Below are 20,653 nucleotides of genomic sequence, written 5' to 3'. Positions count from 1 at the left end.
TAAGCCCCTGTACCTGGCAGTAGCCAATGGTGGGGTTTCGGAAAGCGTAGGCAGTCAGCACCCGGCGGAGTGCAGCGATCCCAAGCTCATTCTGGAAGGCAGGGTGCTCAGGCATGGAGCGGTGGAGGTCTCGCTCGATCTCCTCTGTGGCCAGGCTGTACTTCCCTGTGGACTTCTCCACCAGCTCAGCATAGTAGCCAGGGTGAGTCACCATCTCATTCCAGGCCCCTGTGGAGACACAGCTGGTAGCTGTCTCCCTCCTCCTCCCCTCCCAGGACTTCGAGGGCAACAGGGCAGGGTGGAGACGTCAATGCACTGCAGAAGAGAAGTGGCACTTTGGGGCCAACTAAGAGGTGCCAGGCAGAGTCTCCCTCATGATTGCTTCTGAGAGGAGTCACCCCATCCAAGTTCAAATGGCTGAACTGCCCTCCTGAAACCATCCAAGTGGCCAAGGGTGTGAACGTTGTCAGAGCCTGCCCCAAGGAAAGGAGGCCTCAGGAGGCCTATTTGCCTTCCACTGCCGGTGGGAAGGCACCGCCTCACTGGTGTCTGCTCCCCAGAACGCCCCTCCTGGCACACATGAGCTTCATTACAGCGGCTGAGAGTCCTGTTCCCGCCCTCTAAAGGATGGTGGTTCCTGCCTGGCCGACTCAGGAGGCCCGCTGGGGGTCATGGAGGCTGAGGCTGTGGGGCCGTGAGGCAAGGGCAGCTTACCAGAGAAGAGGAGCCACAGCTCCCCGCGGAGGCTCTCGGGGATGCCTTTCAGCACCAGCTCCCGCGTCCTGGCGGTGCGGTACATGCACATGCCGCGCCCATACTCAAAAAAGTGGATGTCCCACGACTCCTCTTTCATCTTCTCCTTGGCCTGGGGGAACAGCAGACAGGGGGGGTCTGTGGATGCGACCCGAGTGCTGAGGCAGGTGTCAGGCCCTCCACCTCTCCTCCAAGGGCTTGTGGCGAAAATGCCATGAGCCCAGGCTGGGCTGCGCACAGCATCACCCTCGGGCGTCAGGGACACGGGACCCCCTGCAGAGGCCTGACGCCCATGACCAGCACTGCTGAACAGGTCACTCAGGGTGTCCCTGGGCATTTCACATCGTCACCCAAGGGCCGCAGACTGGCCCTGCCCTTCCCCCCTATCTGGCCTGCATGGTGGTGGAGCCCCGAGTCTGGGCTTACCCCCTTGGCTCCCAGGTCCTCCATGGGCGTGTTTCTCTGGAAGAGTTTGAGCAGGCCCTGGGAAGCGGTTGGAGCCTCCTGTGCATGGGACCCCTGGAGGCCACCGAGGGGTGAGGTCGGGCTGGCAGGCTGTTCTGACACCTCCTGAGGAGCTGGGGAAGACTGGGAAATACAACATGGGAAGGAAAGCACTGAGCGAGAGAGCTGCCCCGCTGCCTGCGGGGTGGCCGTGCGGGAAAGCGCAGGAGGCCATGCTGTGGCTCAGCCCTACATCCCCTCTGGCCAGACACACACCTGTATTGTCCTCCTTCTCCAGGGACGGGTTCCGCTGCTCATCCTGTCAGGCCCTCTCTCCGTGAGGTCAGGGCCAGGAGAGAAGAAACCGCAAGGAGACAGCTCCACGTGCCCCTTCCTGAACTCTGTGTCCCCTACAAGGGCTTGACTGGCAGCACTCGTGGGTGCTCCCTGAGATGCCTTTCTTGCTCCAGCCTCTGGGGTGCAGACCCTGCCGAGCCCTGTAGGGACAGCTGCTGGTGGCATCTGCCCGGACTGTTCTCGGGTCCCACCATTGTAGCGCCGCCCCATGGGGCCCCTGGCCACAGTGACTGGCTCAAGTGGGGAGTGCTGGGAAAGAGCGCTGGGGCCCAAGCGTGGAGGGGAAAGCGGAGCAGAGGCAGGGTGACGTCAGGCCTGCTCACCCAGTACGTCCTGCGGCTGACAGCCGGCCTCACCCTTTTCAGACTGACAAGAGTCCTAATTGAGGGCATGCCTCCTGCGGGTGCCCTCAGTGACAGCTGAGGGAAGGAGTCCCTTTCCTCTCCTCCCTCCCTCAGGCTACCTGTCCACTGCACTCTCAAGGGCCCCTCAAAGAAGGGGCTCCGAGGCCCTCTGAGGGCTGCTGGTTGTCTGCAAGGCTCCCTCTCTCTCGGCCAATCGCCTGGTGTGTGGTGTGGTCTACAGTGGCCACACGTCTCTTGGGCCACACCCTCTTTCCGGACACTTGTGCAGCTCAAAACCGGGTTCTCCTTAGCAGTCCGCCACACTTGCAACAAGGCTGTGGGGCTTTGGGAGGCGAAAATAAAGACACAGGTCTACAACTAGGTGTGTGGGGAGGGGGTCCCCACCTGTGGGCCATCTCTAACCAGAAACGGCGCTGGGAGGGCTGTAGGCCCTTCCCCAGTGTAGAAACCTGGGAATCTGCTTTCCCGTTGCACGGATGGCCAAACAGCAAGAGAAATGGATCCTGGGTGGTTCTGGGAACATACTGGGGGGCAATATGGGGCTGGGAGAAGAAAAGGGGGGCATCAAGGACAAAGGTCTAGAAGGAGCCCTAACATTCAGGTTCTTCCCCTGGCTTTCTGGAACCCCCACCCCCGGCCCTCACCCAGCAGGGCTAGCGGGGAAGTTCTTAGTACCCGTCAGGTACAGTGTGGGTGACACCAGGCAACTGCCCCTGCTTGTGGATTGTGTTCTACCCGCAGGCACCTGACTTCAAGGTGAGTTCACTGCCGTGGGCAACGGCCTGGGCAGGGAGCTTGTTCCCTAGCCCGGGGGTCAGGTGGGGCACAGTCAGTGCCCAGTCTGTCTGTCCTCCTCTCAGCTCCCTCCCCAAGTGCCCACCAGCAGGAACAACACCGCTCTTGGGTGGACACTGGTCACTGGCTCCCTTGAATCCACTTCTCCTTCTGCCAGCAGTGGCTTCCAATTTTGGGGGGGCACAGCACATCTTTCTCCACTCTTGGACCCACACTTTGTAGAATCCACTGAGGTCTGCAGTGGTGGCCAAAGCTAACTAGCATTTCCCATGCCTGTGGGGGCTTCGGGGACTGCGTCGGCCACTCTGCGGGGAATGTCAGGGTGAGCCAAGGAGGGTGCAAGGGCTGCACCGCCATGCTGCTGCCACACACGCCCCGGGGGCGACGCTCAGCCAGTGGAGAGAGCCCAGCTCTGATGACAGGCGGCCAACTGGGTGGACTTCTTGGCTTCATGGGCCAGTGAGCTCCCCTTCTGTGTGCTCCAGTCTGAGCTGAGTTTCTGCCCTTGTGCCTGTCAGCTCCGATCCCACTGGCTGTGGTCCAGCAGGAGTGCTGGATGCCTCCCCCGAGACTTTCACCCTCTCTGTGTTCCTTACATGAGAACCCACACCACAGCTGTGATGGCTTCACAGGGACATGCTAAACTCATCAAACTGTGCTATTTCAATATGTACAGCATATTGTATATCAAATTTACCTCAGTAGAACTGTTTTTAATAAAAAGGAAAAAAAAAAGAGAGAACTCTGCTAGGTTCATATCCACAGCCTGCCCCTCTGCCCCTGGCTGGTGTTTTCAAAATGGATTTTAGAGCAACTAAAATACATTTTCATGACAAACTGCCCGAATCCAGGGACATGACCCCAGTCCAGACCCCAAGCATCCTGATGCAGAGAGTCTGCTTCTGGCTCGAGGTTCCCTGCAGGAACAAGGACACAGATGGACTTGCAGGCCATAGAGCACTGCAGATTATCAAAAATCTCAGTGCCGGAAAGGAGACTGACTCGAGGATGTGCCCTCAGCAATAACCATCCCTCGTGACAGACAGGTTCCTGGGGTGATGGGTGAGCTCACAGACCCATGCTGCCTGGGAATCCAGTCTCTCTCTCCTTCCTCTTGGTAACTGTCTCACACATTTTTCCAGTGCAGACCTCCCAAACCATCCATCTTCCTCACTTCCTACTGCCAGCTATTGAACTGAGCAAGCAGAAGCAGGAGCAATCTGACAGCCATCCACGGTCACCCCCACCGGCCCACCTTCCCACAACTGTGGCCACGCATGCCAGGCCCAACTCTCCCCCGACTCGAGCCCAAGATCCTACCACTCTCGCCTCTAGGACGTTCTTCTGGCAACTGCCCCCTCTCCACTGGATTAATTACCATCAGCATAGAATCATGCTGTGGCCCCTACAAGCCCTCCCCGTTCTTCAACTGGGTGGTGCTCACATGTTATGTCCACTTTTGTGAAAGTGCATCAAGTTATGCACTTAGGATCCATGCACTTTAGAGTATATATGTCACACTCCAATTACAAAGTCACACCCTGAAGGGACCCCTGTGATTCTCAGCTGGTCTTTCTACAAAGTTTCTGGAAAGAGTTGCCTAAACTCACTGTATGCTTTCCCTCTATTTCCAGTTTGTTCTTGAGAAAGTGTCAGAAAATGTATGTTTATGTTCTAACAGTTACCTTTATACTGATGTCTTTATATAGTACCCTGGGTCCCCTCTTTTTATACACTGGACTCCCTCCTAGGGGCAATACTAAAATTAGCGAGTAGCCCTGACCTTCCCACTCCACTCCTTTCCCTGCCGACGTATAATTTAAAGTGATGATATACCTTGTTCTTACTTAATAAGGCAGTCAGTGAGCTTATTCTACTTTCCATACCTTCTCATGTTTTCAATGTACTCGATGTATTCAGAGCAAATAAAACTACACACGACTTGTCACCCTTATCCTTGTTATCTAGTCCTATTTCTACAGCTAGACACATTCAAGGCTCCCACCAGACCTTCTGCCAAAGCCTCTTCCGTCATTTCTTGGTTATCTGAGGTTGTTCACTGTTAGATGCCTCAAAAGCTGATAGCTTCTGTGAATTCCTGCGTGTTCCTGACGGTCTGTGGTCTTGATACCTGAACGTCAGTTTGCCAGATAGAAAATCCTGGGGTCACAGCTTTTTTACTGTATATCTTACAAAATGTTACTCTATGTGTATAAAATTTCGCTATCAAAATGTCTGATGCCTCTCTGATTTTCATTCCTTCATAAATGACTTGGTCTTTCTTGACTGGTTGCCCAAAATAATTTTTTTTTTTTTTTTTTTTTTTTTTTGCGGTACGTGGGCCTCTCACTGTTGTGGTCTCTCCCTTTGTGGAGCACAGGCTCTGGACGCGCAGCCCCAGCGGCCATGGCTCACGGGCCCAGCCGCTCCGCGGCATGTGGGATCTTCCCGGACCGGGGCACGAACCTGCGTCCCCTGCATCGGCAGGCGGACTCTCAACCACTGCGCCACCAAGGAAGCCCCCAAAATAATTTTTTTAATCTTTAAAATCTGATAGTTTTACTAGATTATATCTCAGTGTGTATATAGTGCATACTATTCTGTATTGATTTTCCAGTTGTACACATGCTCTTCCACCAGGCAGGTTTAATTCTTTTAGGTTCAGAAAACTTTTCTTGAATCGTGGTTTCTATCAGTTGTTATTCCACAGCTTTGTTTTTCCTTTTTAGGGAGCTATGTTATACATAAGTTGGATTTTCTTTGCTTGACTTCTTTATCACTTCTCTTGACTAGTTTTTCTCTCTTTATTGGACTCTCCTCTTATAGCCTTTCCCCGCCGAGTCTTGTCCTTATTTCCCTTAATGGACTTTCTGTGGGGTCTATTCATTCTTGTGTTCTTGGTTGTATGATATTTATTTCTGAAATATTTCTGTATTTTTTTCTAATTCTTTCCTGACTCCTGTCAACTCTCTTTTCACATTTTTCTGTTGACTAGTCACTTAGTTTCCGAGCTTTCTAAAATTTTTTTATTTATACCATTCTTTAGTAGTTTCTAACCCTTTTCTAATTCTTTTTTAGGTCATTTTGAAATATTAGGGTACAGGTTTCATCTGCTTTGGGGGGATGCTGTTCTGGTGTGCTTTCTTTGTCTGTGGAAGGTTTTTGGGATCGTTTTCTTCTTTGTATAGGGTGTGCTCATAACCTTCTTCTGTTGCTCACATTTGAATAACATGACTTTTTCTGTACTTACAGGAGGATGTTGTATGTATGGGGTAGCTGTTTGCACTGCACAGGTGGCGGTCTGTCTTCTGCTGCAGTCTCTCTATGGAGCCCCCCTCCAGGACTTCCTGATCTGTCTCCTCTAGTGTCAGAAGTTTCTCTCTCTTTACTCCTCAGTATTCCTGCCCTGCTCAGTTCCAGCTCTTTTTTCCTCAGGGAGGGCTCTTTCCTTTTGGAAGGGAGTTTTTGTTGGGTGTTTCAGATTTGTCCCAGCATTCTCTGATCTTCCCTCAGCTCGTTAGTGGATTCTCATGTTTTGTGTTGTTGCTTAACTCATCTGTGAGCTGGAGCCTGAGAAATATGTCTGCAGTTTCACGGGTGGTTTCTCTTAGTCACTTGCTGAGGTTTCTGTTCAGTGGGTAGTCTCTTTTGAGGAGGGTGTGTGTGGGGGGAAGTATTTTTGGTGATTTCTGGATTCCTTGGCTCTTGGGACTGTCGAACCCTTTTTCTCTTCCCTCCACTACCACAGCACAGCTGCTGATTCTGTATCTGTAGAATAATGCTGTAGTCGGTGGTTTGGCCTCACCTACTTGTAGTCTGGGGTTTGTAAGATACCCTTTTAACTGGCTTTGTTAAAGCTGTTGTCTGTGGGCTTTTATTTTTACTCTTAAAGTTGTTTTGTGCATTTTAATGGAAAATTTGGTAAGGTTTAAAAAGCTACCCCAATAACCAAGAGCTTATCCCAGTTGAAGGCCACTCCACCAGGCTTTTCTTCCTGTTCTCCCGCTGAATAAGTCCTGAAAAGGCCACTGTGACCTCTGCTTGCCATCTCCAGTAGTCAGTTCTTAGTTCTTATGATACTTGACCTCAAATCCAAACTGAACTCTTGACTGCTCCTTCCAAAACTGCTCTTCCTCATGCCATTAAATGGTGATTCTATTCTCTAAGCTGCTCAGGCCAAAAACTATAGGGTCATCTTTTTGTAAACCCTTCTCTTTCTCCCATACCCTCCATCTAATTTGTCAGTTCTCTCAGATCTACCTTCGAATTATATCCTGTACACTAACACTGAACAATCCGAAAAGGAAATTACGAAAATGATTTTATTTACAATAGCATCGAAAAGAATAAAATACTTAGGGATAAACTTAGCCAAGTAGGTGAAAGACCGAATGCTGTATGCTGCAAACTAGAAAACGCTGATGAAAGAAATTAAAGATGCAAACAAATGGAAAGACACTTTGTGTCCATGGATTGGAAAACTTCATATTGTTAAGATGTTAACATTACCCAAAGTGATCGATAGATTCAGGGAAATTGCTATTAAAATCCCAATGACATTTTTGCAGAAATAAAAAAATCTATCCTAAAATTCATATGGAATTTCAAGGGACCCCAAATAGCTAAAACAAGCTTGGAAAAAGAACAAAGTTGGAGGTCTCTAATTTCCTGATTTAAAAATTTACTATAAAGCTACAGTAGTTAAAACAGTATAGTACTGGCGTAAGGATACAGACCAACGGAATAGAATTGAGAGCCCAGAAATGAATCTTGCAATACATATGTTCAACTGATTTTTGACAAGGGTGCCAAGACCATTCAATGGGGAACAGATAGTTTTTTTTTTTTTTACAACAAATGGTATCGGAAAACTGGATATACACATGTAAAATGGTAAGGTTGGACACCTATCTCATACCATTTACAAAATTAACTCAAAATGGATCAAAGACCTAAATGTAAGAGCTAAAACTACAAAATTCTTAGAACGAAACATAGAAGAGAAGCGTATGGCAACTATTTCTTTGATATGACATTAAAAGCACAATAAAAGAAAAATAAATTGGACTACCTAAAAATTTAAAACTTATGTGCATCAAAGGACACAATCATCCTCAGTCAGAATGAGAAGGCAATCCATGGAATGGGAGAAAATATTTACAAATCATGTATCTGATAAGAGGTTAATATCCAGAAGTTCTACAATGTGACACAAAAACAAACAACCCGATTAAAAGAAATAGGCAAAGGACTTGAATAGACATTTCTCCAAAGAAGATATACAAATGGCCAATAAGACGTGAAAAGATGCCCAACGTCACTAATCATTGGGGAAATGCAACTCAAAACCACAATGAGATACCACTTCATATCCATTAGAATGGTTATTGTAAAAAATAACAGAAAATAACACGTGTTGGAATGGATGGGGAAAAACTGGAACCCTTATGCATTGCTGGTAGGACTGTACAATGGTCTAGCCACTGTGGAAGATGTTATGGCAATTCCTCAAAATATTAAACACCGATTTACCATATGACGCAGCCATTCCACTTCTGGGTATATACCCCAAATAACTGATAGTAGGGTCTGAAGAGATATTTGAACACCCATGTGCATAGCAGCATTATTCACAACAGCCAAAAGGCGACAGTAACCGAAACATCCGTCAAAAGATGAATGGATAAACAAAATGTGGCATATGTGTATACACACACACACACACACACACACACACACGTATGTATCCAGCCTTAAAAAGGAAGGAAATTCTGACATATTCTATAATGAAGATGATCCTTGAGGACATTATGCTAAGTGAAATAAGCTGATCACAAAAGGACAAATACTGTATGACTCCCCTTATATGAGGTACCTGGAGTAGTCAAATTCATAGAGACAGAAAGTAGAATGGTGATTGCTGGCGCCTGGGGGTGGGGGCTTGAGGGTGGGAAATGAGGAGTTAGTACTTAATGAGCACAGAGTTTCAGTTTCCAAGATGAAAAAAGCTTTGGAGATGGACGGTGGTAATGGCTGCATACCAGTGTGAATACACTTGATACTACTGAACTGTATACTTACAAATGGTTAAGATGGTAAATTTTATGTGATATGTATTTTACCACACACACACACACACACACACACAAACACACAAATATATATATGTATCCTGAATGTGACCACTTCTCACCAACTCCACTGCTACCACCCTCGACCAAGGCTCTATCATCTTGTGTCCTGAGAACGGTCAGAGCCTTCCAACTCATCTCTGCTTCTATTCTCGTCACTCTCTAGTCCAGCTCTGTTCTAGAGAAATATAATGAGAGCCACACATGTAATTTAAAAATTTCTAGTAGCCACATTACAAAACATAAAAGGAATTGTGAGGTTAACTTTAATAATATATTTTATTTAATATAGTCTAAAATATTATCATTTCAAAATGGAATCAATATAAAAAAATCAAGATATTTTACATTCTCTTTTTCACACTGAATCTTCCACCTCTGGTGTGTAGTTTATGCTTACAGCACATTTCAGTGTGGTTGCCTTTCAAGTGCTCAACAGTCATGTGTGGCTACTGTACTGGGCAGCTGCACCTCTATTCCATTCTCAATATGACAGCCAGAGCAATCCTACGAAAACATAAACAGATCGTGTCCCTCCTCGGGTCAAACTCTCCACTGGCTCCCATCTCACTCAGAGTCAAAGCTAAGTACTCCCAAGGGCCTACGGGCACTACATGACCTGGCTTCCCACTCCCTCTCTAATTTCACTACCTGCGTCCTGTCTCCACTCGTCTCAGCAGCCTGTGCCAAGCTCAATCCTGCTTCCAGGCCTTAGCACCTGCCATTCCCTCTGCCTTGAATACCCTTTCCCCAGATACCTTAGGGCTGTTCCCTTACTTCCTTCAAGGACCACTTGATCAGAGCCTCCCGCTTCCCCTAGCAATCCTGATCCTTTCACTCTGTTTTATTTTTATCCTTGGCCCTTATTGCCACCTGACATACTGTATGTTTATTTGCTTACAGACGGTCTCTGTCACTAGAATATAAGCTCTAAGAGGGCATGAATTTTGTCTAATCTGCTCTATTCCTAGCGCCTAGAAGAGTGCCTGGCACCTATTGGGAATGCAACAAAATGTGATGGGTGAATATAGGGCAGGTGCTTGGAAGGGGCCACTGGGCCAAGCTTACACTGGCTGGTCAGGCCCTGTCACTTGCTGCACTGTGCCTTCAGAAGGCAGCTCGACATTCCTGCTCACATCCCTTTTCACCCAATCCAACCTCACTGTTTCTTGAAATCCCAGATCAAGCCCAACCTCCTCTAAGAAACCTTTCTTAATGTCTCCACTGCACACTGACTCTGCCCACTTCCTTCCCTTCCATTCCTTATCTATTTAATAGTTGACTGAGCATCGATTACAGGGGTGAAAAATTTAAAGGCTTTCATGGGCCAGACCAGGTGGGGTTCTGGGGAGCCGAAGTGTACGTGCCACCACTCAGCTCCAATGCCACTCAGGGGGAATGTGGGCCCTGTAATGTCAGGGCCCCTGATTTTTCCAGAGCAGCCAGATACGTGGATTTTTATACGGACTCTTCTAATCATGAAGTGTTTTCACAAATCCAGATTGATAATAGCACACATATCTTGTCCAAGATACCAAGAAGCAAGGAAGTGATCAAACATGGCCAGGGTAATGTCAAAAGGACTCAGATGTCACCTGAATAAGCTTCCTCTGGTCACAGATGGAATGAGGATAATAACTGTCATGGACTGAAACACATCAAGTTGCTTAAATCTGTAAGTTCATAATTATACTAAAAAGTAAACATAAAGAACTGAATTGGTCATATTTTGAGGATATCTGAAAACCAATTCATCATTTTAACAACTGGTGAATAAAAAAAAAAGATTTATTCTGCCTTTTCTATATGAACTGTGCCTCACGGTAACCAAATAGTTGTTGAGGGTAAATTTCTCTATATGGAAATATTCCAGCTAATGAACAGAAGGAATGATAGAATTAGAGTCCTCCCATTTGCAATCCTTATGAGTTACCTAATGAACTATCTAGGCAATGCTTGTCAATGACCGGTAACAGCACATAACCAGGTATTGCATACCTGTTGGTGGAAGTACACAGCACCTCAATCCTGCCTACAAGTGGACCTGCCCCCCACTCCCCAACATGAACAATTGAATCCAAATCTGAGTTGGGGGCTTCCCTGGTGGCGCAGTGGTTGAGAGTCCGCCTGCCGATGCAGGGGAAACGGGTTCGTGCCCCGGTCCAGGAAGATCCCACGTGCTGTGGAGCAGCTGGGCCCGTGGGCCATGGCCGCCGAGCCTGCGCGTCCGGAGCCTGTGCTCCGCAACGGGAGAGGCCACAACAGTGAGAGGCCCGCGTACCACAAAAAAACCAAAAACCAAAAACCAAAAACCAAATCTGAGTTGGATCTCATTACTCAACCACCAACTTACAAGAAACAGGGCACAAAAGAATCCGTTAAGTGTTTCCAAGAGATGCAATCAGCAAACACCAGACTGCGAGAAACTCTATAGCACAAATGACCCAATTCCTTCAACAAAATACTGCAAGAAAAGAAAGAGAGAGAGAGAGAGAGAGAGAGAGAGAGAGAGAGAGAGAGAGGAGTAGAAACCTATAGATAAAAAGGGATTATACCGGACCCCGGAGGAAGATGGCGGAAGAGTAAGACGCGGAGATCACCTTCCTCCCCACAGATACATCAGAAATTCATCTACACGTGGAACAACTCCTACAGAACACCTATTGAACGCTGACAGAAGACCTCAGACCCCTCAAAAGGCAAGAAACTCCCCACATACCTGGGTAGGGCAAAAGAAAAAAAGAATAAACAGAGACAATAGGATAGGGACGGGACCTGCACCAGTGGGAGGGAGCCTTGAAGGAGGGAAGGTTTCTACACACTACAAGCCCCTTCGCGGGCGGAGACTGCAGGTGGCGGAGGGGGAAAGCTTCGGAGTAGCGGAGGAGAGCACAGCAACAGGGGTGTGGAGGGCAAAGCGGAGAGATTCCGGCACAGAGGATCGGTGCCCTCAGGCACTCACCAGCCCGAGAGGCTTGTCTGCTCGGCCGCCGTGGCGGGGGGGCTGGGAGCTGAGGCTCGGGTATCGGCTTTCAGTCAGAGCGCAGGGAGAGGACTGGGGCTGGCGGCAGGAAGAGAGCCTGAAGGGGTTAGTGCACCACGGCTAGCCTGGAGGGAGTCCGGGGAAAGGGTCTGGAGCTGCCGAAGAGGCAAGAGACTTTTTTCCCTTTTGTTTCCTGGTGCGCGAGGAGAGGGCATTAAGAGGGCTGCTTAGGGAAGCGCTGGAGACAGGCGCGAGCCGCGGGTAAGGCGCGGACCTCGGAGACGGGTGTGGGCGGCCGACGCCGCCGCCGACGCCGCCCGCGGCCCGCCGCCGCCGTCGCCGCGGCCCGCCGCCGACGCCGCCGCCGACGCGGCCCGCCGACGCCGACGCGGCCCGCCGCCGACGCCGCTGCGGCCCGCCGCCGCCGCCGCCGCCGACGCGGCCCGCCGCCGACGCCCGCCGCCGACGCCGCTGCCGACGCGGCCCGCCGCCGCCGCCGCTGCGGCCCGCCGCCGACGCCGCCGCCTGCCGCCGCCGCCGCCGCCCGCCGCCGCCGCCGCCGCCCGCCGCCGCGGGGCCTGTGTGCGGGCGCGGGTCGCTGGCCGCCCCGCCTTCCGGGGGGCCTGTGCACCCCGCCACTGCCGGGGTCCCGAGACCCGGGGGCGGCTTTCCCGGTAAAGCGCACGGAGCGCCACGGGCTGCTGCAACGTCACGCCGGCCTCTGCCGCCGCAGGCCCGCCCCACACTGCCCGCCCCTCCCTCCCCTCTGCCTGAGTGAGCCAGAGCCCCCGAATCAGCGGCTCCTTTAAACCCGTCCTGTCTGAGCGAAGAACGGACGCCCTCCGGCGACCTACGCACAGAGGCGGGGCCGGGTCCAAGGCTGAGACCCGGGAGCTGTGAGAGCAGAGACAGGGAAATCTCTCTGTGCAGCCTCGGAGGCAGCGGATTAAAGCTCCACGGTCCATTTGATGTGCCCTGCGTCTGTGGAGTGCATGAATGGACAGCGAATCATCCCAAATTGAGGAAGTGGACTTCGAGGACAAGATTTAAGACTTTCCCCCCTTTTCCTCTTTTTACAACGAATTATTCCAAATTGAGGAGGTGGACTTGGAGAGCAAGATTTTTGATTTTTCCCCCTGCTCTCTTTTTGTGAATGTGTATGTGTAATCTTCTGTGTAAGATTCTCTCTGTATAGCTTTGCTTCCACCATATGTCCCAGGGTTCTATCGGTCCGTTTTTTTTTTTTTTCAATAATTACTTTCTAATTTTAATAACGCTACTATATTTCATACTTTATTCTAATTTACTTTACCTGCTCTTTCTTTTTTTCCTACCTTCCCTTCCTCCCTCCCTCCGCTCCTCCTTTCCTTCTTTCTTCTTTCCTCCCTCCCTCCCTCCCACCCTTCTTCTTTCCACTTTCTTTTTCTTTCCTTCCTCCCTCCCTCCCTCCTGTCTTTCTTTCTTTCCTTCCTCCCTCCCTCCCTCCCTTCTTCCATTCACTCTTCCTTTTGCTTTCATTCCTCCCTCCCTTCCTCCTTTCTTTCCTTCTTTCTTTCCATCCTTCCTCCCTCCCTCCTTTCTTTCTTCCTTCCTTCCTTTCTTCCCTTTTTCCTTTCTTTCCCTCTCTCTTTCTTTCTTCTACTAATTCTTTCTCTCTACCTTTTCTCCCTGTTATTCTGATCCGGGTGGATGAAAGGCTCTTGGTGCTGCAGCCAGGAGCCAGTGCTGTGCCTCTGAAGTGGGAGAGCCAACTTCAGGACACGGGTCCACAAGAGACCTCCCAGCTCCACATAATATCAAGCAGCGAAAATCTCCCAGAGATCTCCATCCCAACACCAGCACCCAGCTTCAGTCAACGACCAGCAAGCTACAGTGCTGGTCACCCTATGCAAAGCAACTAGCAAGGCAGGAACACAACCCCGCCCATTAGCAGAGAGGCTACCTAAAAACATAATAAGGCAGTAGGCACCCCAAAACACACCACCAGACGTGGACCTGTCCCCCAGAAAGACAAGATCGAGCCTCAACCACCAGAACACAGGCATTAGTCCCCCCCACCAGGAAGCCTACACAACCTACTGAAACAACCTTAGCCACTGGGGTCAGACACCAAAAACAACGGGAACTACGAATCTACAGCCTGCAAAAAGGAGACCCCAAACACAGTAACATAAGCAAAATGAGAAGACAGAAAAACACACAGCAGGTGAAGGAGCAAGATAAAAGCCTACCAGACCTAACAAATGAAGAGGTAATAGGCAGTCTACCTGAAAAAGAATTCAGAATAATGATAGTAAAGCTGATCCAAGATTCTATTTCCAAGATCCATAATCTTGGAAATAGAATAGACAAAATGCAAGAAACAGTTAACAAGGACCTAGAAGAACTAAAGATGAATCAAGCATCGATTAAAAACACAATAAATGAAATGAAAAATACTCTAGATGGGATCAATAGCAGAATAACTGAGGCAGAAGAACGGATAAGTGAGGTGGAAGATAAAATAGTGGAAATAACTGATGCAGAGCAAAATAAAGAAAAAAGAATGAAAAGAACAGAGGACAGTCTCAGAGACCTCTGGGACAACATTAAACGCACCAACATTCGAATTATAGGGGTTCCAGAAGAAGAAGAGAAAAAGAAAGGGACTGAGAAAATATTTGAAGAGATTATAGTTGAAAACTTCCCCAATATGGGAAAGGAAATAGTTAATCAAGTCCAGGAGGCACAGAGAGTCCCATACAGAATAAATCCAAGGAGAAATACACCAAGACACATATTAATCAAACTGTCAAAAGTTAAACACAAAGAAATCATATTAAAAGCAGCAAGGCAAAAACAACAAATAACACACAAGGGAATCCCCATCAGGTTAACAGCTGATCTCTCAGCAGAAACTCTACAAGCCAGAAGGGAGTGGCAGGACATAATTAAAGTGATGAAGGAGAGAAACCTGCAACCAAGATTACTCTACCCAGCAAGGATCTCATTCAGATTTGATGGAGAAATTAAAACGTTTACAGACAAGCAAAAGCTGAGAGAGTTCAGCACCACCAAACCAGCTCTACAACAAATGCTAAAGGAACTTCTCTAGGCAAGAAGCACAACAGAAGGAATATACCTACAATAACAACCCAAAGCAATTAAGGAAATGGGAATAGGAACATACATATCAATAATTACCTTAAATGTAAATGGACTAAATGCTCCCACCAAAAGACACAGAGTGGCTGAATGGATACAAAAACAAGACCCATATATATGCTGTCTACAAGAGACCCACTTCAGACCTAGAGACACATACAGATTGAAAGTAAGGGGATGGAAAAAGATATTCCATGCAAATGGAAATCAAAAGAAAGCTGGAGTAGCAATTCTCATATCAGACAAAATAGACTTTAAAATAAAGACTATTAGAAGAGACAAAGAAGGACACTACATAACGATAAAGGGATCGATCCAAGAAGAAGATATAACAATTGTAAATATTTATGCACCCAACATAGGAGCACCTCAATACATACGGCAAATACTAACAGCCATAAAAGGGGAAATCGACAGTAACACAATCATAGTAGGGGACTTTAACACCCCACTTTCACCAATGGACAGATCATCCAAAATGAAAATAAATAAGGAAACACAAGCTTTAAATGATACATTAAACAAGATGGACTTAGTTGATATTTATAGGACATTCCATCCAAAAACAACAGAATACACATTTTTCTCAAGTGCTCATGGAACATTCTCCAGGATAGATCATATCTTGGGTCACAAATCAAGCCTTGGTAAATTTAAGAAAATTGAAATTGTATCAAGTATCTTTTCCGACCACAATGCTATGAGACTAGACATCAATTACAGGAAAAGATCTGTAAAAAATACAAACACATGGAGGCTAAACAATACACTACTCAATAACAAAGTGATCACTGAAGAAATCAAAGAGGAAATTAAAAAATACCTAGAAACAAATGACAATGGAGACACGACGACCCAAAACCTATGGGACGCAGCAAAAGCAGTTCTAAGGGGGAAGTTTATAGCAATACAATCCCACCTTAAGAAACAGGAAACATTTCGAGTAAACAACCTGACCCTGCACCTAAAGCAATTAGAGAAAGAAGAACAAAAAACCCCCAAAGCTAGCAGAAGGAAAGAAATCATAAAGATCAGATCAGAAATAAATGAAAAAGAAATGAAGGAAACGATAGCAAAGATCAACCAAACTAAAAGCTGGTTCTTTGAGAAGATAAACAAAATTGACAAACCATTAGCCAGACTCATCAAGAAAAGAAGGGAGAAGACTCAAATCAATAGAATTAGAAATGAAAAAGGAGAAGTAACAACTGACACTGCAGAAATACAAAAGATCATGAGAGATTACTATAAGCAACTCTATGCCAATAAAATGGACAACCTGGAAGAAATGGACAAATTCTTAGAAATGCACAACCTGCCAAGACTGACTCAGGAAGAAATAGAAAATATGAATAGACCAATCACAAGCACTGAAATTGAAACTGTGATTAAAAATCTTCCATCAAACAAAAGCCCAGGACCAGATGGCTTCACAGGCGAATTCTATCAAACATTTAGAGAAGAGCTAACACCTATCCTTCTCAAACTCTTCCAAACAATATCAGAGGAAGGAACACTCCCAAACTCATTCTACGAGGCCACCATCACCTTGATACCAAAACCAGGCAAGGATGTCACAAAGAAAGAAAACTACAGGCCAATATCACTGATGAACATAGATGCAAAAATCCTCAATAAAATACTAGCAAACAGAATCCAACAGCATATTAAAAGGATCATACACCATGATCAAGTGGGGTTTATTCCAGGAATGCAAGGATTCTTCAATATACGCAAATCAATCAATGTGATACACCATATTAACAAGTTGAAGGAGAAAAACCATATGATCATCTCAATAGATGCAGAGAAAGCTTTCGACAAAATTCAACACCCATTTATGATAAAAACCCTGCAGAAAGTAGGCATAGAGGGATCTTTCCTCAACATAATAAAGGCCATATATGACAAACCCACAGCCAACATTGTCCTGAATGGTGAAAAACTGAAACCATTTCCACTAAGATCAGGAACAAGACAAGGTTGCCCACTCTCACCACTCTTATTCAACATAGTTTTGGAAGTTTTAGCCACAGCAATCAGAGAAGAAAAGGAAATAAAAGGAATCCAAATCGGAAAAGAAGAAGTAAAGCTGTCACTGTTTGCAGATGACATGATACTGTACATAGAGAATCCTAAAGATGCTACCGAAAAACTACTAGAGCTAATCAATGAATTTGGTAAAGTAGCAGGATACAAAATTAATGTACAGAAATCTCTGGCATTCCTGTACACTAATGATGAAAAATCTGAAAATGAAATCAAGAAAACACTCCCATTTACCATTGCAACAAAAAGAATAAAATATCTAGGAATAAACCTACCTAAGGAGACAAAAGACCTGTATGCAGAAAATTATAAGACACTGATGAAAGAAATTAAAGAAGATACAAATAGATGGAGAGATATACCATGCTCCTGGATTGGAAGAATCAATATTGTGAAAATGACTGTACTACCCAAAACAATCTACAGATTCAATGCAATCCCTATCAAACTACCACTGGCATTTTTCACAGAACTAGAACAAAAAATTTCAAAATTTGTTTGGAAAAACAAAAGACCCCGAATAGCCAAAGCAATCTTGAGAACGAAAAACGGAGCTAGAGGAATCAGGCTCCCTGACTTCAGACTATACTACAAAGCTACAGTAATTAAGACAGTGTGGTACTGGCATAAAAACAGAAAGATAGATCAGTGGATCAGGATAGAAAGCCCAGAGATAAATCCATGCACATATGGCCAACTTATCTTTGATAAAGGAGGCAGGAATGTACAGTGGAGAAAGGACAGCCTCTTCAATAAGTGGTGCTGGGAAAACTGGACAAGGACATGTAAAAGTTTGAGATTAGATCATTCCCTAACACCATACACAAAAATAAGCTCAAAATGGATTAAAGACTTAAATGTAAGGCCAGAAACTATCAAACTCTTAGAGGAAAACATAGGTAGAACACTCTATGACATAAATCACAGCAAGATCCTTTTGGACCCACCTCCTAGAGAAATGGAAATAAAAACAAAGATAAACAAATGGGACCTAATGAAACTTCAAAGCTTTTGCACAGCAAAGGAAACCATAAACAAGACCAAAAGACAACCCTCAGAATGGGAGAAAATATTTGCAAATGAAGCAACTGACAAAGGATTAATCTCCAAAATTTATAAACAGCTCATGCAGCTCAATAGCAAAAAAACAAACAAGCCAATCCAAAAATGGGCAGAAGACTTAAATAGGCATTTCTCCAAAGAAGATATACAGACTGCCAACAAACACATGAAAGAATGCTCAACATCATTAATCATCAGAGAAATGCAAATCAAAACTACAATGAGATATCATCTCACACCAGTCAGAATGGCCATCATCAAGAAATCTAGAAACAATAAATGCTGGAGAGGGTGTGGAGAAAAGGGAACACTCTTGCACTGCTGGTGGGAATGTGAATTGGTACAGCCACTATGGAGAACAGTATGGAGGTTCCTTAAAAAACTAAAAATAGGGCTTCCCTGGTGGCGCAGTGGTTGAGAGTCCGCCTGCCGATGCAGGGGACACGGGTTCGTGCCCCGATCCCGGAAGATCCCACATGCCGCGGAGCGGCTGGGCCCGCGAGCCATGGCCGCGGAGCCTGTGTGTCCGGAGCCTGTGCTCCGCAACGGGAGAGGCCACAGCAGTGAGAGGCCCACGTACAGCAAAAAAAAAAAAAAAAAAAAAAAACTAAAAATAGAACTACCATATGACCCAGCAATCCCACTACTAGGCATATACCCTGAGGAAACCATAATTCAAAAAGAGACATGTACCAAAATGTTCATTGCAGCTCTATTCACAATAGCCCGGAGCTGGAAACAACCTAAGTGTCCATCATCGGATGAATGGATAAAGAAGATGTGGCACATATATACAATGGAATATTACTCAGCCATAAAAAGAAACGAAACTGAGCTATTTGTAATGAGGTGGATAGACCTAGAGTCTGTCATACAGAGTGAAGTAAGTCAGAAAGAGAAAGACAAATACCGTATGCTAACACACATATACGGAATTAAAAAAAAAAAAATGGCATGAAGAACCTAGGGGTAAAACGGGAATAAAGACACAGACCTACTTGAGAATGGACTTGAGGATATGGGGAGGGGGAAGGGTAAGCTGTGACAAAGCGAAAGAGAGGCATGGACATATATACACTACCAAACGTGGGGTAGATAGATGGTGGGAAGCGGCCGCATGGCACAGGGAGATCAGCTCGGTGCTTTGTGACCGCCTGGAGGGGTGGGATGGGGAGAGTGGGAGGGAGGGAGATGCATGAGGGAAGGGATGTGGGAACAGATGTATGTGTATGACTGATTCACTTTGTTATAAAGCAGAAACTAATAAAAAAAAAATTGTGTAAAAAAAAAAAAAAAAAAAAAAAAAAAAAGGGATTATACCAACCCACTGTAACATGTGTATGACCTATGTGTACCTCAATCCAAATGATTAAACTGTAAAAAGAACATGTGCATCTAGGGAAATGTAAATACAAGTTTTTGATGTTAAAGAATTATTGTTAATATTGTTGGTATAGTAAAAAGATTGCAGTAAAAGGTAACCCTGTAAGAAAGATTGATGGGAGAAATCAATCTCCCAACAGGTAAATAAACACAAGCTGGACAGGCCTAAACAGAGTGGCTCTCAGTGCAGCAGAATTTCATAAGGGACAGAGATGAGGGTGGCTGGTCCAGGCAGAGAAGGCTTCTTATGTGGAATAGGACTTGAGGCAGGCAGCAGTGATGCTCTGGAGGACTGGGGCACGTCTCGGGGTACAGAGAGGGCTGTGACCCTAGGCATCACGTGTGTGGCCAGGACACCTGAGACTGGGGCTGGGTTAGGTTTTCTACCCTGCACCAAGCGAGGACCCTCCCCACCCAAGGCCCAAGGCAGGCACCACAGGGCTTCCTGGGCTCTTCTCCTGGCCCTGATCCCCGCCCCACTGCTCTGAAGGGCCCTCTCACCTCTGGGGCTGAGTCCACAATGCTGGCTTTCCTCCCCGCTCTGCTGTTGCCTGGTGGCTTGGATGGCATTTTCTGGAGGAAGTCAGAGATCCTCTGAACCAAGAAATCACGGTCTTTCAGGTTGGCAAACAGGAAGGTCATTTTGCTCTTGGTGCTAATGGACAGAGGGCTGGGCAGGACACTGGAGCTATCAGCTTTTTCGACAATGGTCACCTGAGAAGACAAAAACACCATTTGGGGGTCTGTATCTTGGGATGTAAAGCCAGATGGTTTTGTGAAGCTGAGAGCATGGTGGGCTTAGGTCGTCTTCTCTCAGGCATGGGGCAGGGAGTGGACGAGGGGCCCTCCAGGCCTGGCCGATTCATATTCTGACTCTGCCGCTTGCTGCTGTGTGAGTTACGTGCATGTCTGAGACTCGTTTTTTCAGCTGTTGATGGGTGTGAGCATATGAGCCTTGCAGGACTGTCATCAGGATGGTGACACAGAATGTAAAGCATGAGCCCAGCTGCTGGCCCTGATCAGCTTCACCAAGATAGACAGTCATGTCCCTGCCCTAAAGCACAGTGAACAGCCCTGCCTGCAAGCCCTCCTGAGCACTCATTCCCTCAGCACTTCCTGATGTGCGTCCTGGGCCCAGTTCTGATTGCGAGGTGTGTGAACAGAGCAGTACAAGTGTGCAGGGCACA

General features: G+C 46.9%; 1 protein-coding gene across 4 annotated transcripts in view; it reads right to left on the bottom strand.

The window, feature by feature from the left end:
• TBC1D9B (TBC1 domain family member 9B) overlaps window positions 1-20,653 on the bottom strand; it is a 52,616-nt gene that overhangs the window by 14,428 nt on the left and 17,535 nt on the right. For 3 of the 4 annotated variants that reach the window (XM_082623406.1, XM_082623403.1, XM_082623405.1), the window contains exons 7-10: window positions 19,968-20,180; window positions 1,180-1,341; window positions 715-865; window positions 14-228 (exon numbers count right to left, since the gene is read on the bottom strand). In XM_082623406.1, the coding sequence (XP_082479532.1) occupies window positions 14-228; window positions 715-865; window positions 1,180-1,341; window positions 19,968-20,180 (741 nt within the window). The remainder of the gene's footprint in view (window positions 1-13; window positions 229-714; window positions 866-1,179; window positions 1,342-19,967; window positions 20,181-20,653) is intronic. The other variant, XM_082623404.1, reaches the window with a different exon arrangement.

This window comes from Mesoplodon mirus, assembly GCF_964341445.2.
Source record: "Mesoplodon mirus genome assembly, chromosome: 5".
In the NCBI taxonomy this organism is placed as follows: Eukaryota; Metazoa; Chordata; class Mammalia; order Artiodactyla; family Ziphiidae; genus Mesoplodon; species Mesoplodon mirus.
The sequence above is the reverse complement of the archived record's forward strand: the minus strand, read 5'-3'. Positions and strand labels throughout refer to the sequence as shown.